This window comes from Hippichthys cyanospilos, chromosome 7 (genome assembly GCF_059441005.1).
Source record: "Hippichthys cyanospilos isolate Australia breed blue-spotted pipefish chromosome 7, RoL_Hcya_1.0, whole genome shotgun sequence".
NCBI classification, from domain to species: Eukaryota; Metazoa; Chordata; class Actinopteri; order Syngnathiformes; family Syngnathidae; genus Hippichthys; species Hippichthys cyanospilos.
The window spans coordinates 5,432,529-5,449,046 of record NC_142375.1 but is presented as its reverse complement, the minus strand read 5'-3'; the positions used below and the strand labels follow the sequence as shown (position 1 = coordinate 5,449,046).

The 16,518-nt window shown below is 38.9% G+C and overlaps 1 protein-coding gene across 2 annotated transcripts in view; it reads left to right on the top strand.

The window, feature by feature from the left end:
- LOC148420771 (potassium voltage-gated channel subfamily KQT member 5-like) overlaps positions 1-16,518 on the top strand; it is an 84,536-nt gene that overhangs the window by 42,887 nt on the left and 25,131 nt on the right. For both annotated transcript variants that reach the window (XM_088420566.1, XM_088420565.1), the window contains exons 2-6: positions 7,238-7,328; positions 8,799-8,925; positions 13,628-13,803; positions 15,619-15,744; positions 16,031-16,141. In XM_088420566.1, the coding sequence (XP_088276692.1) occupies positions 7,238-7,328; positions 8,799-8,925; positions 13,628-13,803; positions 15,619-15,744; positions 16,031-16,141 (631 nt within the window). The remainder of the gene's footprint in view (positions 1-7,237; positions 7,329-8,798; positions 8,926-13,627; positions 13,804-15,618; positions 15,745-16,030; positions 16,142-16,518) is intronic.

Genomic DNA, 16,518 nt, shown 5'->3' with positions numbered 1-16,518 from the left:
AAAAAGAAATCATACAAACATCCCAAATACACAACGGCATCCCCTGAGCGAAGCGCCCAGAGGAGGAAGGAAAAACTCAAAAACCTCATCTAGGGAAAATGAGAAACCTTCAGAAGAGACCGCGGATGGGAGGAGCAAAAAAGAAGTGCTAAAAATAACATTGTTTGATTGGCGCAGGTCCGCATAACCGCATTCAATTGGTCTCTCACTATCTAGTCCCATCTTGAAACCAGGAGCAGGGGGCAGGAAGGAAATGACGGACCCCCACTCTGCCAACAAAAAAGAAAGATCTTCCATCTCAATTTCTCCCCCAAATTATGAATGGCAAATGTAAGCGGATCATTAAGCTAACGCTATAACTTCTGTCTCATTGTTTTACCACACTCTTGTGCTTAATTCATGCTGCGCCTCCACATTCACATATACATCTCCTGTTCCTGGAGAAACGTTTTTTCTTTTGGTGGTTCCAACAACACCCAGTTGAAGGACAGGTGGCATTTTTTTGGTATACAATAGAGTTTGTATGTCTTGACAACTAAACCCCGTTCCTGTTTGGATGTCATGGCAACATCTCCAGAACAAAAGTGGCGGTATTTCTTTGATACACTAGTATGTTGTTTGGAAACAGCTTGCCCATGTCTCATCAACATTAAAACAGATGTTCCTTCAATATTTAATTCAGGACATGCTCGCCTGGCAACATGATAGGAAAAAAGTAGCCTTTTACCATTCGCAAGCATTTTAGAAACTCATGTACTATTTAAAAGTGATATTGTTACCCAAGTGTGTGCATGTGTGAGAACATTTGATTAATTCTTGATTGACTGATTGATGATTAAGGAAAATGAACGCCACAACGATTTACTCTGGTCCACTGATTAGTTGGTGTGAATTATTATGCTTATTTACCATCATATAATTATAATAATGGTCATAATTCATATTTAAATTAATTCAAGTAAAGATGGCATTTTTAATTTTGGGGAGTTGAAGACGGCCTTCATTTCTTGTTTTTGAGACATGTCATCATCACATATATCACCTTAATTGTTATTCATTGACAATTGTTTTGAGGGCGATGACTGATTAAAGCCTGATGCAAAGGTGAAGACAATATTTGTAAGGTACATGTACAGTTACATTTCATCTAAGCCCCAAATGCTTTTGTCTGTGGAGCAGCAAACAAAGTGCAGCAAAGAGACGGTCACTATCTTTCAGCATCCTTTGTCTGGAGGGGATCTGAGATTGCAATGTCCATTTTACTTGCTAGCCTCTGCTAGTTCTGCAGACAAAGGGATTTGAGACAGTGAAGGGCAAAATCAAATACAACTGGAACATTGTGACCCAGGGAAAAATAGACAGCGCACTAAAATTGCAGCAGAGCAGGAGTGGTCATTTATATCCTGAAATTTCATTTGTGTTCATGTACAGACTTTTTGCACCCGCTGATATTTGCAGTCTTATCTGTTGAAATGTTCAAATGCAGTATTGTCTTGACTGTGTTCTGTTGTTTTGAGACGTAAATTCTTTTTATTCCAGGCCGGGCTGCCTGCTCTCACAATCTGTCATGATTTTACAACTTTGGTTTCTTTTCACATGGTTTTAAACCACGCGTATCGAAAAATGAATGCGTCCCGTGAGAGTGCATTCCTCTCGCAAAAATATAACGAGCAACCTGTTGATCCTCTGTCGGGAGAAGTCGAAATTGGGAAACGCAAAGTTGTAACAATGTTTATTTCAAGTGTTCTTGATCATGTTATCCTGTTAATATTACGTTTTCTGTTCCATGATACCGCAAACAAGGAACAGCTTTTAGTCAGCTTTTGTGGCGACTGCATGCACGGTTGGCAATCCAGACTTTCAAGGGAAAAAAGGCTGATTCATATTGTTCCCTTACAATTTGTCTGTAATGGAACATTGTTTCTTAATTGCTTTCAAATCTGACGCCATAGAAACAGAAAGTGGTCAGGGCTCAGCACTTGACAGTCAATGTAACAAAGATAAGAAAAGAGGATGTCAGTATCCTATTAAAAGACGCTCTCTTATTTTAGTTTATTCCTAAACATCAATGTTTTACTCTGAAAATAAACACTGGCTTTAGTGATGCATTCGATTCATGTCATAATTTAAAAAGTTTAAATGAAGGAGCATTTAACATTGGAAATCCAGCCTTTCCTTTACACAACACACAAGTCTCGCGTCAAACCAAGTGCAATTATAGTTGGCAATACTGTGAGAGAGGTATGTTATCTTTTCAGAGTTGTGCTATCGTGTACGTGTGTGTTTTTGTCTTAATGTCTATTAGAGGTGCGTACAACGCTCTCTTAGAAGCAAATACGTGCGCAAAGTTCCTGCTATTGTTTTTCACCTGAAAATTCTGTGCAGGAAAAGTGTTGCAATCCCTTGCCAGTATTATTTTCACTTTTTAAAATCACGCACGTCTGGATTTGCGCTTTTATTTACGCATAATTGCAATTTGAATCAATCTTCAATAAAGAAATCAATTCAAACAGTTTAATGGACAGACGAATAGTCCGCCCACTTCTTTTAACACATTTGCATTGTGCGCATTATGCATGCAGTTTGCTCGCATACAGTATGAGGATAATTTGGTTTACATCCTGGCTGTCATTGAAAGGTTTTTGTAGAGTATGTCTGTCCTCGCAAGGTCAGAGGCCTGGTTGCCAGCCAATTGCAGAGCAAAGAAAGAGAAATTTGCATTTGCACACACAACCTAAGCCAAGGATAATTGAGAACATCCAATGTACTTAACATGCATGTTTTTGGAATGTGAGAGGAATTCGTAGTGCCTGGAGAAAATCTATGCTGGCATGGAAAGTACATGCAAAGTTCAGCCGTAATTGAACCCGCGACCTCCTACAGAAACCTGACAATCAATGGAAAGACTCTGAAAAATGTGTCACCAAGTAAATGATACTGAATGAGAAAGTCACCGCGGGTGTTCTCAAATGGGGAAATGGATCAATTGATGAGCAAATGACACAGATCAATTCCACCAGTGACTGTCTGGACACGATCCACTCCTATAAAGTGGATAGTGGGGATTGTGTGTGAGAAACACTCATGTTAAAGAAGTGAGGATGCATGCCCGGTCACATCCGTCTGTATTGGCAGAAACATCTCTTGATTGAGATCCATTTGAAACCCTGCAACAATACACACACAAAACATGATTTAAAAACATGAAATGAAAAGACTATACTCCCGAAAAATGTGTTACCTTCTGATCTCCAAACATTGTTACTAGGTATTCTGCATAAGTCACAATAAATGTATATTAGCAAACTTGCTCCATATGGTATTTCTTATTTCTATATACCTCAGTTAGCTGCTTTAATGAGGGGCCATATGGCATCTTGTGACAAATATTTGTGGCACACATACTGTACATACATACATACATACATACATACATACATACATACATGCAGTGCCGGTCCACGCATTTCACAATGATGCCCTACATACTCCGCATAATACCATTATGGAGAAATCATATAAAGAAGCACACGTACGCATCACTGGGAGCTGCATCACCCTAATAATGTAAAACATAGGCTATTTCCCGGAGCATTTAAACATCAATAAACCCGTATCAGCAATTGAAACTTACCACTACACGTGATACGTGGTATCCATTAATTAAATATGAATGAAATAAACTTACGAAACATACTAAAAATGAAATAATAAATCAAATGCTTGCACTCACCAAAATGACTGTTGTCCAAAACACTTATTTCTACACAAAATTCATCCTTCTTTCAATGACTTAAAAAGCAAGTAGATAAATTTGATTTTTTGCTAAAGGTCCCCGGGTCTGGCTCTGGTGTAGGCTACACCATTAAGGCACATCAACAAAGGAACACAGTGTAGCTTGGTTGATCTGCATAGCATTGCCTCTCTTCCAATCCATCCAATTACAGGCCGTGTACTGTACATGTCACATTCAATGTGAGGCCTTCTAGCCGACCTTAGTGTTGCCAACTCGTGATCTGATTGGCTATCGCAATTCTCTGTCTCTCTTTCTACGGTTCTCCATATTCTTCATATTCTCTTCTCTTCGTGTCATATTATATTCATTTGGTTACGCTCCATCCAGTATTGTAGTTTTAGGTTAGAGTTTTTATCCAATCAGAATTCAGCTATCTTGTCTCGCCAGCCTGTATGAAATCTGCCTGAGGCCTTCTCAATTAACAGAAAAAATTTAGAAATAATACATTTAAAATGAAAATTGACTCAATTTTTATAGTATATATATATGGATTATTTGTTATTTATTATAATTCTGATAATGATGTTAGGTTATGTCAGGCCAGATGAGAAGGCTTTGCTTGCCCTGATGGTCCACCACTGCATGCATGCATACATCCATAGATACATCCATCCATCCATCCATCCATCCATACATACATACATACATACATACATACATACATACATACATACATACATACATACATACATACATACACAATAATTACATTTAGTAAATTGCAATAACTGGAACCAACCTGAAGATTTACAGAAATACAAAAGTTGGCATGAGCATGCCTTTACATCACACCAGGAATTTGCCACTCTACTATCAAGCAAGTTTAAGCCAACACAAATGAATGAATCTAGTTTGTGTAATCGGGTAAGAATGAGACACTATATGCAGTTATTTGTCATTATTAAAAAAGTATTAAAGGCACATTCAGCTATCCGTGTCTTCTCAATAATTTGGCTGCAGCACACAGTACAAGAAAAAAAAATCTTTACCCCAGGTATATGGAGGATAACAAATTTTGAAACAATACTTTTGGTTACATATGTTATATATTTGGATATATATTAATTTTTATATTTTCAATCAGGGCTCAATTTATATTGAGCATTTCGAATGGTGTAGAATGAATTCAGGACCATGGACAGCATTGCCATACCCTGCGAGTAACAGCTTCCCCATATAAATGAAATAGGGAAGCTATATGCTGTCATCATAATGCCTCGTCGGTCTATCAGTGAGCTCTGATCCGTGTCATTTCTTTTTTGCTGCTTCATTAAATGCAGTAAGGCTCTAGGTTACACCGACTTCTAACTTCTTTGGCTGTCAGGAGAAAATACCAGAGGTGTGATGCGCCAAACTCTTCACATAATCCTGACCTCAAAGTGGATCACACAAACGTAGTTTGATCACAGCTTTGTGACATTTGAGATGATATTTGGTCTTCGCATGAGTGTGAGTTGCATTTGAGAAAAAAAAAAAAAAAGTACAACAATGTGTAAGGATACAGCCTGGTGACCATCTCTTGTGCGTCTGCATATCGTTGCCTTGGAGTTACATGAATACGAAATTGCTCATTTCAAAGTTAAGACCAATCGAGATGCATCACAACACCCGGGGACCAAGCACGACAGAGAATGCAATTTTATGGGACTAATTAATGAATTTCATTGAGTGCTTGATGACCCTGTCGCTGTGCTTTTCAGCACCCTTCCTTTAAAGTAAATATATTCAGCAGGAAAACACGAGTGAGGCTACGAGTGGAGGAAGTTGATTGTCACTATTATTTTGCGCTCTGACAACCTCGTGCAAGTGTAAGAGGCGTAGGTGTGCTCATGACAAGGAGCTTGCTGTTCAACTGACAGCTCGACAATGATTGTCACTAAATAATGTCCTCCAGACAAATTCACGTTGTTCAAATGCATGAAAATGTCAGCAGAGACACGCTTAAACCTTTGATACTTCCTTTTTACTTTGAATTCGCTTGGAAACACCAGTAGCTCTTCACATGGCGAGAAGAGCTCCTACAGTGGAAAGCGAGAACACATGGGTCAAAAATGGCATGATGCTGCTTGTGGCTGTGGAAAACTAGTGACCTTTTAGCTGATGTCGGCCAAGGTCTTAATCAGGTCACAAAAGGACTGTCCTGTTCTGTATCCATTTCGTAGGCTGTGGGACAGTGAGACACTTTGCACGCCCACTATTTTCACACAGCTACAGTTGAAATGCTCTTTATAATCCTGATTTACAAAGATTTTCAAAATTGAAAGACTTCCTCTCAACTCTGTGATAACATGTTTTGCACCGAGGGGCTGACAGTAATGAGTCCCCAGACTCGATTTCAATACAGCTGTGGAGACTTGGAGACAAATTACATAAGCAGTAAGCTTGACTGCAGGAAGTAATAACTTGTGCTTGGCTGCAAAATAGCAAGTACTTTAGCACTACTGTATACTGCATGGCATGCTTTTGGTAAAAACACATAGTAGCTCTGACGTATACAAATTATTCCGGATTTTGTTTTAGTTACAGTACAAAATGACAACACAAATTTACAGACAACAGAGTCTGGGTCCATAAAGTGATCAGTGTTACAGTATTGTAGTATATACCTATACTGGAGTCGCCGTAAAGGCTTGAACTCTTAGGCATTTGACTTGGAGGTGTGTCAGACTCGGAAATTGGACTCCCCAAGTATTGACTCAACCCAGTCCAACTTTTTTTACGAATGACGGAAATGTCATTTGCGCACATTTACATGCACTTTTGTCGCTGTTTCGCTTTACAATAAAGCTGTGCTAACGGACAAGCAACCTGATGCTTCCTCCTTCCTGTTTCACTACCCTTAAGGAATGACCAGAACACCATGTGCTACTTTATACCCAATGCTCCTTTGACAGTGCATTGTTTGAAAACCTCTGCTAATTTGGAAAACAGGACTTTTTTTTTCATCCTAGTTGTTGCCCTTGGTTTTTGGTGCAGAACATGGTGGGGACCAAATCTTGGGTTTTACTGTCTGTGTAGGGACCTCTTGCCCTTGTCAGGACCATTTTGGTGGACTCTACAAGTTCAGACCTTTTTTAGATGGTAAAGACTTGCTTTTGGAGTATACACTTGAATTGGATTTTGGTTTGTGTCAAGGTAAGGGTTAGACAGTCTGTTGTGATGGTTAAGGTTAGGGTTAGGGACTAGGGAATGCAACATGTCAATGGTATGCGCCCACTATGATGGAAAAACCACTATGCGCATGTATGTTTGTGTGTGTGTCAAATGTGACGATTTTTTTACAAGTATTGCTTGCGCCTTGCAGCACATATTGCACAAACAAACACGATTCATTTGATTAATAAGTAACTTGAGTTATAGGTTCATGGTTTACCGGTTTGTAAATTTCAAAAGTTGCGTGCTTAGAGTATTGTATTTATGATTTTTCGTCTTTTTGCCTAGGTTCATCTTAGTCTTCAGCTGTCTGGTGCTCTCAGTGTTTTCTACTATCCCAGCTCATCAGGACTTCTCCTCTTACTGTCTTCTTATTTTGGTAGGTAACAGAAGCGAGCATTTGTTTTGTCTGTTTTTTATTGTTTTGATACACTTTTTTCCCTGTTTGCCCATGAAAGAAAGGGTTGAAATTAGTCAATCATAGTGACATCTTGTTCGCAGTTGAAAGTTCAAGATTTTTGGTTTGTTTGTTTGTTTTAACTATGCAATTTGATCCCAAAAACGAATGTAATTTGTCTCTATTTTGGTAGACAGGTGCAAACACACTCCGTGTAGCACATTTTATTTATTTATATATTTATATTTTCGTACCCGGGCAAATCTAGTGTGCGGTGAACTTCACTGTGTTTCATTCATAAAGATAATGACAGTGGGGCAGTCCCTCTGGATGACTATACAAACCAGTTCATTGGAATAATGATTATCATCGTTATTTTATGGCACTACCATGGGTGGGAGATATGGGGGTTATCAAATATTGATGCACAATCTGGGGAAGATTCGGCCACTCCACCGTGACCAACAGCAAGACCGGATCCTGTTGCTGTACCTAAATGTGAGCGAGCACAAATTTGCCTCCTCCTACAGTAGACCACATGTAGATGACACACTCCTTTCAAAGTGTTACATTGGGATCCAGTGTAGCATCGCATCACCTTCAAAATATCTTATTCATAGATTTAAAAAGTAATAATTTAGTGAGGGTAGCGGGAGTTCCATTTTTGTGTGGAAAATCTACATTTTAGAAAGCTTGTGTTTAAAGAAAATGTTATTTCTCTTTGATTTCTAATGCATTTCTCTGTATGCGGTTGTCCTAAACTAAGTAGATTTGGAATGATATAGAGTAAAATATGCATTCTTAAAATTTTGAGGCTTTTTTTCTTGAGGAAAAAATGTGTTCTTGCCTTTAATTTTCATTTTCTTCAAGCCTTTTTTATGTCAGCATCAGTTCTTGAATGGTAATGAGTTTATGCACAATTTGATTATTCAAATCCAGTGCTGTTTAAAGCTTGATCTTTTATATGCGCATTGTAAATTATTTTATATAATATACAAGAAATATTTTGATTTTCTATGATGTACTTTTGGTTCATTAAAACAAAAAATTAAATACAGACAAACAGCATATTAATATTTTGTCCCTATTTCAAACCAGACATATTTGCTGTACATCTGATTAAGAAGTGCACGGTCCTACTGCCCAAAGACAGCTGGGATAGGCACCAGCAAGCATGCGACCATAGTGAGGATAAGCGGTTATAGAAAATGGAAGGATGTATAGAGGATCCACAGATGGATGGATGGTCCTATGTGGCCTCCCAGTAGCACTGATGAAAACATGCTGCCCCGCTCCATCATTTAAGATGTCAATCCTTAATTTAGATACTAATCTATAAAGTACCGCTTGTCATTTTAACTTCATCTTTGGAGGCTCTTGCTGAATGTATGAAATCTCGGTCGGTGCCTTCCGCTAAGACTATTTACACATCATTTGTTGAACATCCTGTAGGAGTTTGTCATGATTGTGGTGTTTGGGTTGGAGTACATCATCCGCATCTGGTCGGCAGGATGCTGCTGTCGCTATAGAGGATGGCAGGGACGACTCCGCTTTGCCAGAAAGCCTTTCTGCGTCATTGGTGAGTTATTACAACACCCGACGGCCGCTTCCCCGAATTATTGTAAGTTCACAGTCTTTCTTATTATTTCCGCTCCGTTTTTTCAATGCCTGTTGCGTCGTTCGTTTGCCTTATTCCTCTGCGCTCGGGCACACCTCCGGAGTATAATTTTGGGTCGCAGGCCATATTCCATTGCATGCAACTGATCAGCATTTGCACGTGTCATGGCGAGCTGTGGTCAAAGCTCACAGGAGAAGAATGCATTTACGTAATGAGTTTGCATCAATGGCCTTTTATTTTTCCAATATTAAGACTTGAGTCCCTCTGCTGCTTCTTGGAAAGCACAGTTGGAAAGACTGATGGAAGGGGAATAAGGCTCACTCCAGGGTCACATGTGACCCCACTTTGTTCAGCTCTTGTTGATGCGCTTGTTTATGATGTTGCTTATCTCAAGAGGGTTGTGTAAAGAGACAAGCAGCAATGTGCAGTGGGCAACAGTACAAGATAGAGTGGTGACGTTTTAACTTCAACATAGCTGCTGCTAATAAACAAATGTCTGATTGAATTTTGTCATTTACTGTATATGATTTTTCCCTCCCATTTAATTCATCCATATAACTTAAGTAAAGCTTATCCTCAACAGCGTAGTGGATGTGCTTAGCTTACTTGACTTTAGGCATGAGGTAGGGTACTCCCAGGACAGGTCACCAGCCCATTTTACTGACCTAAGCATAAAAAGCAGAGGTGGGTACTTACAGTTACAGAAGGAGATGCTTCACACCTCTCCCGCAATGGATCCAGAGCCCGGGGACATAAGGGTATAGTTCCTATCACCGCTTATATTATCTTTTGACAAAACCTTTAATCAGTCGTCACATGCAAAAATGATTGTTTTTGGCAGAGGTGGGCACTTTGTCAGCGCTGTCAGACTGTCTGTCAGTCCGTCACTGACAGACACCCATTTTGCCAATTCACTGACAAATGACAGCGCCTTACAAATTTCAGAATTGCAATTTTCATCCATCGCTGTAATTGTCAGGATAGACCTTACGTCTGATGTCCATCGTATGTCTGTCAGCTCACCTCACCCCTTTTTTGCTTACTGAAATATGATTCAACTGACTTGGATGTTTATCTACCATATTGCTGCGTTTTTATAGAACAAACTGCAATCCGTCTGCTGTCAATTTATCAAAAGTCACTTTACAGTACCACCAAGCAGTGGAGAAATCTGTTCAGTTGAGTGAATAGACTGGGTTGGTTCAATTTCCTACTTGTCTTTCACAACTATAACACAGCTGACTTTACCAGACATTTATGTGTAGTTGCTCCCTGTCTTAGTCCTGGTTGTCAGTTTTCTTGCTGAAAGAGCATTTGGGGTGGCATTTCCAGTAACCAATGAATGCAAAAAAAAATTGCATTATTTCTCTGATTGACTCTTGGCCAGGAAATGAAAGATTGAAATTTATTTTCATTTCCCTAATTAAAGACCTTTTTAAGTAGATTCAACCCCAGCAGAACTATGTTTCACTTGTAGTGTATGTGACAGATGAAATTTGGACACATGTTAATTAAACAGTCTTCTATAGTATAGTATAGTAGGGCAGGCAATTATAAATGAGAACTGACATCCATCATTTGAGAATCATGTAAAGCATGACAATGTCATCCAGTGGACGTGGTTGCTAAATGCACTCTCTTCCCCTGCATTAAACATGATGTTGTATTATAGCTAAGGGTTAAAGCCCTTAACTAGCTTTGTTTTCATGTTACACGAATATTACCTTGTTTCAATTGCAGTGTAAACACAGCCCTGGTGCTAACTTTAATTGTAAGTACTAAAACAGAAAAAACAATTAGTATGAATGCAGAATTATGGACCAGGAAAAAAAATCAACTGTGCCCTCTAGTGGTGGTCAAAGGTTGGGCAAAAATACACTGACGGACAGAAAATTACAATTTTGCATTGCTTGAAAAATGACAGACTGACGATGACAGAAAGGGTCGGGGCTCTGATGAATGTCAGACCAGCAAAAAAAATGTAAGTTGCCCACCTCTGAAAGACAGCATTATGGAACATTATGTAACTCCTAATTTATGATACTTAATGAATGTGGACGAGGGTGAGGGCGTCCACTCCGGACGACATTGCCAGCTCTCTATACCTGAGCAGTGAGCAGGGTGATAAACATTGCCAGACAAAACTCATCCTTGTCATCAAACTTTCAAAATGTTGCCCTCTACTTGGCGCTATAAAGCCAGTTCTGAGGCTCTATAGTGCCAAGTAGAGGGCAACATTTTAAAATGAATGCTCTAAATAACAACAAAACAAGAAAACTCTGAAAATAACTATTTCATTTTATTTATTTTATTTATTGTTCCTATTGATTTAATATGTACCAATCGGAGCATACCAGCTCTACAATGACAATAAAGGCATTCTTTTCTGTCACAACTTTAATGGCAGCAAAACAATGATTATATTATAAAATCAAGCTGAGTCAAAAAATTGATATACCCCCTTAGATACAACAGAGCCTCTAAGAGCTTCACAAGTGAAAGAATCATAAAGAAGATCACATATTCAGAAAAGCATCCTCTGAACAAAGCTCTCAGAAGGGCGAGGAAAAACTCAAAACGCCATTTGGGGAGAAATAAGAAACCTTGTGAAGGGTTCGCATGTGACAGGAGCCCTGTTTCAGGCTTAATGGACTGCAATTAGCTGTCGAGTGGTAATATTACACATTGTGCCACATTAAACAAGAAGTGTCCATAATGAGGATGACATGATGCCAAGAAATGCCTTCATGGTAAACATTGTCCATCAGTGAATGTTCACCTTTATACCCTAAACTCTCATTCACCATTAAGTCCCTCCCTATTGTAGTAGTTGTCTCACTTTGTTTGACGATTCTTTGACGAGCAGGTGGCTCACGACTCGCTCAACGTCGTATATCACGTGACCACTATGCACAGACGCAGTAGGATCTCTGACTATTGCTGAGGTGTCCATACTTGGTTCCCGAGGGCCGGAATCCTGCCTGTTTTCCAATTTTGTTTTTTCCCTGACACACCTGATTCAAATAATCGGGAACATCTGAGTCATCATCATCATTTGAATCAAGCGCGGGGGGGAGAACGAAACCTGGACAACATGCAGGATACCGACCCACAAAGACCGCGTTTGCGTAGCACTGATATTATTATTGTTATTATAAACTATATCGTATTTCTTTGTTGTACACGTTTTCAATGAAATAAAATGAATGCGTTATTTCCATGTTTACGATATACCTCTTATGATCTCCTTGCATCATTTTGTTTTCCTGCATTGTGGTTACATTAGCTTGCTGTGTGACTATCAGTGCTCACTACTGTTCCAAGTGAATTGTAGGTAATTTGGGGTGCAAAATACTTACCCTGCCTGGACTTTCAGACATGCTACAAAATGGTGTATAGTGCACTATGTAGGGAATAGTGTGCACATTCGGACAAATAAATTGATTTAATCCATTTTGAAATGTGGATAGAAAGCACTGTCATTATGGCGAAAGTCATTCGGTCATTTTGGAATGAGGCTGTATCATAAAAGTGGAGAAAGTGCTGTGAATACATTTGTACATCTGAGCTTCCCATAGATAAGAATGGCGACATCATTCTGTCAATAAATTCTTCATAAAAAAAAAAGAAAAAAAATGCTGCTGTTGCTCATGTACTCAAGCTCACAATTGCACTACCTGCTGAGAAAAATAGAAAAGATGGGAGTCTAAAACATGTTATTGACGAGACTATCTTGTGATAAATGCAATCTTTATTATGTGGAAGGACACCAGCAAATATGAAAAACTCTTTTCAGCGTGTTTTTGTTTTCTGTTAAGAGTAAACAGAGCACAGCAAAATGGAGATAGAATACATACAGTATTGACCAGAGTGCCTTCAAAATCATAATTTAGAGTCATAATTGCAGCCCACCACCAGTGGAAATGAGGCATTCAACAATGTTATCATGAAAGAAAAAGTTATGCGTGCCTTATAAAAATATAGTTAGTTATTAACTCTTTCAGTGTCTTTTTGGAAAAGGCAACCCATCGAGTGCCAGACGATTTGGAGCATTTTCACTCATCTTTCAAAGCTGACAAAAAAATGTGTTTCTACCTTACTTACTGTACGTTCTTTCGTACAGTGGTTCTCAAAGTGCAGGCTCCTGGGGGTCCGTGGTCTGACTCCAGGGGGTCCGTGAAATAATTTTATAAACTCATTCACTGCCAGGCCAGTAAAAATGGATCTTTGACATCTATAGCAATCATTGGCAGTGAAAGGGTTAAATACCTAAAGTAGTTGATTACCTTTATACTTAACTCATTCAATCCCAAAGACATATTTTTATGTCTTTCAAGTACATTCAATCCTCTGTACTTACTTATTCTTCCCATTTTGTTTCAAGTGTTTGGCTAAAGGGGCATCTAAAAACAGCTATCATTCAGTTATAATAAAAATATGTCTTTGGCATTGAATGAGATGTTTTTTTTGGGCATATGCATCATGACTTCATATGATATGCACTTGAAACCTGAAAACTTTATGGTGTAAGGAGTCCAACAGAAGTGGTGTGTTCCTGAAATCCTGAAAGCGTATACTCTCCTGCATGTTTTTTGTAGACACCAATATTGTTTGCATAATTATTTATGCGCACTAAACATCTACTTTCTTGTGTACCTCGCAGACATCATAGTGCTGATTGCGTCAGTTGCTGTGGTGTCGGCAGGTAGCCAGAGCAACATCTTTGCCACTTCGGTCCTGCGTAGCCTCCGTTTTCTACAGATCCTGCGCATGGTGCGCATGGACAGAAGAGGGGGTACATGGAAGCTGCTAGGTTCTGTGGTTTACGCACACAGCAAGGTAGGCATCATGACCAAAACTAAACATGCTGGCCATATAGTTTCTTACATATAGAACATTTCATCACTGGTAGCAATTTGTAGGATCAAAGTGAATAATCTTTCATATAATTAATAATGTAAAATGCTGAAATGTATAGGCACACAACGCACACATAGCTGCCGAAGCAAAGTTGGACTTTCAATGCTTCATTTAAACTTTTCTGTGATTGGATGATTTTGGCACAAGCTATTTTACTACATTTAATTTTTTTGTTTGTTTTTTTAATTTACATTATCAAATGATTCTAGAAGTTCCTAAACTTAGAAGTTTCTATAGTTCATGTTCTCACATTCAGAATGAAATACAATTATATATTTACAGAAATAGTAACACGTTTGTACTATTTACGATGAACCCGTCGCTATGTCAAGGATTACTGTCACTGTATCCAAAGCCATTGAAATGCCTTGGAAATAAAATGCCACCATCGATGATGGTGGAAGGACTGAAAGTAACAAGTGGTGCACACTCTGACAAAATGTGGGCTAAGATCCACTGCCACTCACAAAAGACAATAGTTATGACCAACCTAAAAACACCAAAACAAACATCTGCCATGAACCGGAAGCCATGTGAACACTAGTGTATCCATCTCATGCATTTTTCTTTAACTACAGCTGCAAATCTTTTCAGTATGTCTCTACCAGCTTTGCATATCTAGACATGCCCAATACACTTTGCAAAACAAGCTCAAGAACATTCAATGGAGAGCATCTGTGAAAAGCAATGTTCATGTCTCATGAGAACATGAGAATTCTTAAATCCAATACTCTGACAGATTTCTTCCAGGATTGCCCTGAAATTAGCGCCACCCCTCTTCCATCCATCAATTCTGCTCGGCTTTTCTATCCTTGAGAAGAAAAGAAAATCCATAGCATGATATTGCTCCACTGCCACATGTGGAGCTTTGCAGGGGACGGGGTACACTACGGTCCAATTTGACCTGACCAACTTCCACCATATGCAAGCTGTGTCCCTTACGCAGCAAAATTCATAGATAGATAATAGATAGATGTTTTAATAATCTAGCCATACTTTAAACCTCTCTTCAACTTTATTCCTGACCAGTCGGTTGAGTTTCTTGGTCTTCATGATGATGTTCTTGAACAAACCTCAGATGCCTTGACAGGACAGGTTTTATTTATACAGTTACAAAACATTTAATTACAAAAATGTGATGGAGTAATTAGTTGCCCCGGATTGTAATTAGCAGAGGTGGGCACTTGGTCAGCACTGACGGATTGTCCGTCAGTCCGTCGCCGACGGATGCCTAATTTGCCGACGGACCGACTAATGACGGGAACGCTAAAAAAACGGCGAATTAAAAATGTCAGAAGTGCAATTTTCACTAGCGTTGTAATCGTCGGGATAGACTTTACATCTGAGGTGCCCACCTCTGGTATTTAGGGTATCAAAGTACAAGAGGCTCAATATAAATGTGCACCCTGTAATTTTAAAAAGCATTGTGTATTTCTGTCCCATAAAATTGACAAAATGCACCTGTTTGTGAATGTAAGAGCACAAAATATGACACAATTGAAGCAGTATGAATACATGTCATTGTGCTGTGGTTGTCAGCTTTGGTAAACCAGGGAGAGGCAACAAAGTGTTCAGAAACGCCATGAACACTAACTAGTACTTAGACAACCTAGAAATATGCAAATATTCACAGTTTGGCTTAGTTCTTTGACCACTAAGAAGAAGCCATCTGAAATGGCTGGACATTTAAGTTGTAACATTGTGCTCTGAATGCCTGCTGATCTTTGCCCACAGGAACTGGTTACGGCGTGGTACATTGGTTTCTTGGTTCTTATCTTCTCTTCATTCCTTGTCTACCTTGTGGAGAACAAGTTCAACAAGGAGTTTGCCACTTATGCTGATGCCTTGTGGTGGGGCACGGTGAGTTTTGAACGATAGCTATTGCCAGAGTTGAAACCATATGTATTCGATTTTTTTCACTCCTTACTAAGCATAGTTTCATAAATAACATTTACCTTTGCTTTTTGCCATATTCAATTACATACGGTAAGTCCTTTCATTAAGATGCCAGCCTGATCTGTTATTTTAAGGTCCTCATTTGCATATGTGATTGAAGAAAGGACGACAATGTATATGATACGGTCGAACAACCAAATTGCAGATAAGTACAATTTTCGTGTCATAAATCGGGAACATCTTTTCGCAGATCACTCTGACGACTATCGGTTATGGAGACAAGACGCCAAAGACGTGGACAGGAAGGATGCTGTCAGCCGGGTTTGCGCTGTTGGGGATCTCTTTCTTTGCCTTACCTGCAGTAAGTGTAGACTTTTCAAGACAATATTTTTCTGAGTGCTCCAACCTATCCCATCTATTGGATCTCATTTTTAAATAGCCAATGAAAGGCGCTGTATATGCTCCTGAGATAACCTTTAGCAGGAGCATCTCATGACCATGCGTATTTATGGCTTAAATAGTGCTGAAGCACTTGAGTGTTCATCCATATTAACGGAATCTTTACCTGATTCAAGTACGGCAACGCACGCAAATTATGGACAACAAGACGCACCACCAACACATATATATATATATATATATATATATATATATATATATATATATATATATATATATATATATATATATATATATATATATATATATATATATATATATTTATTTTTATATATTTTT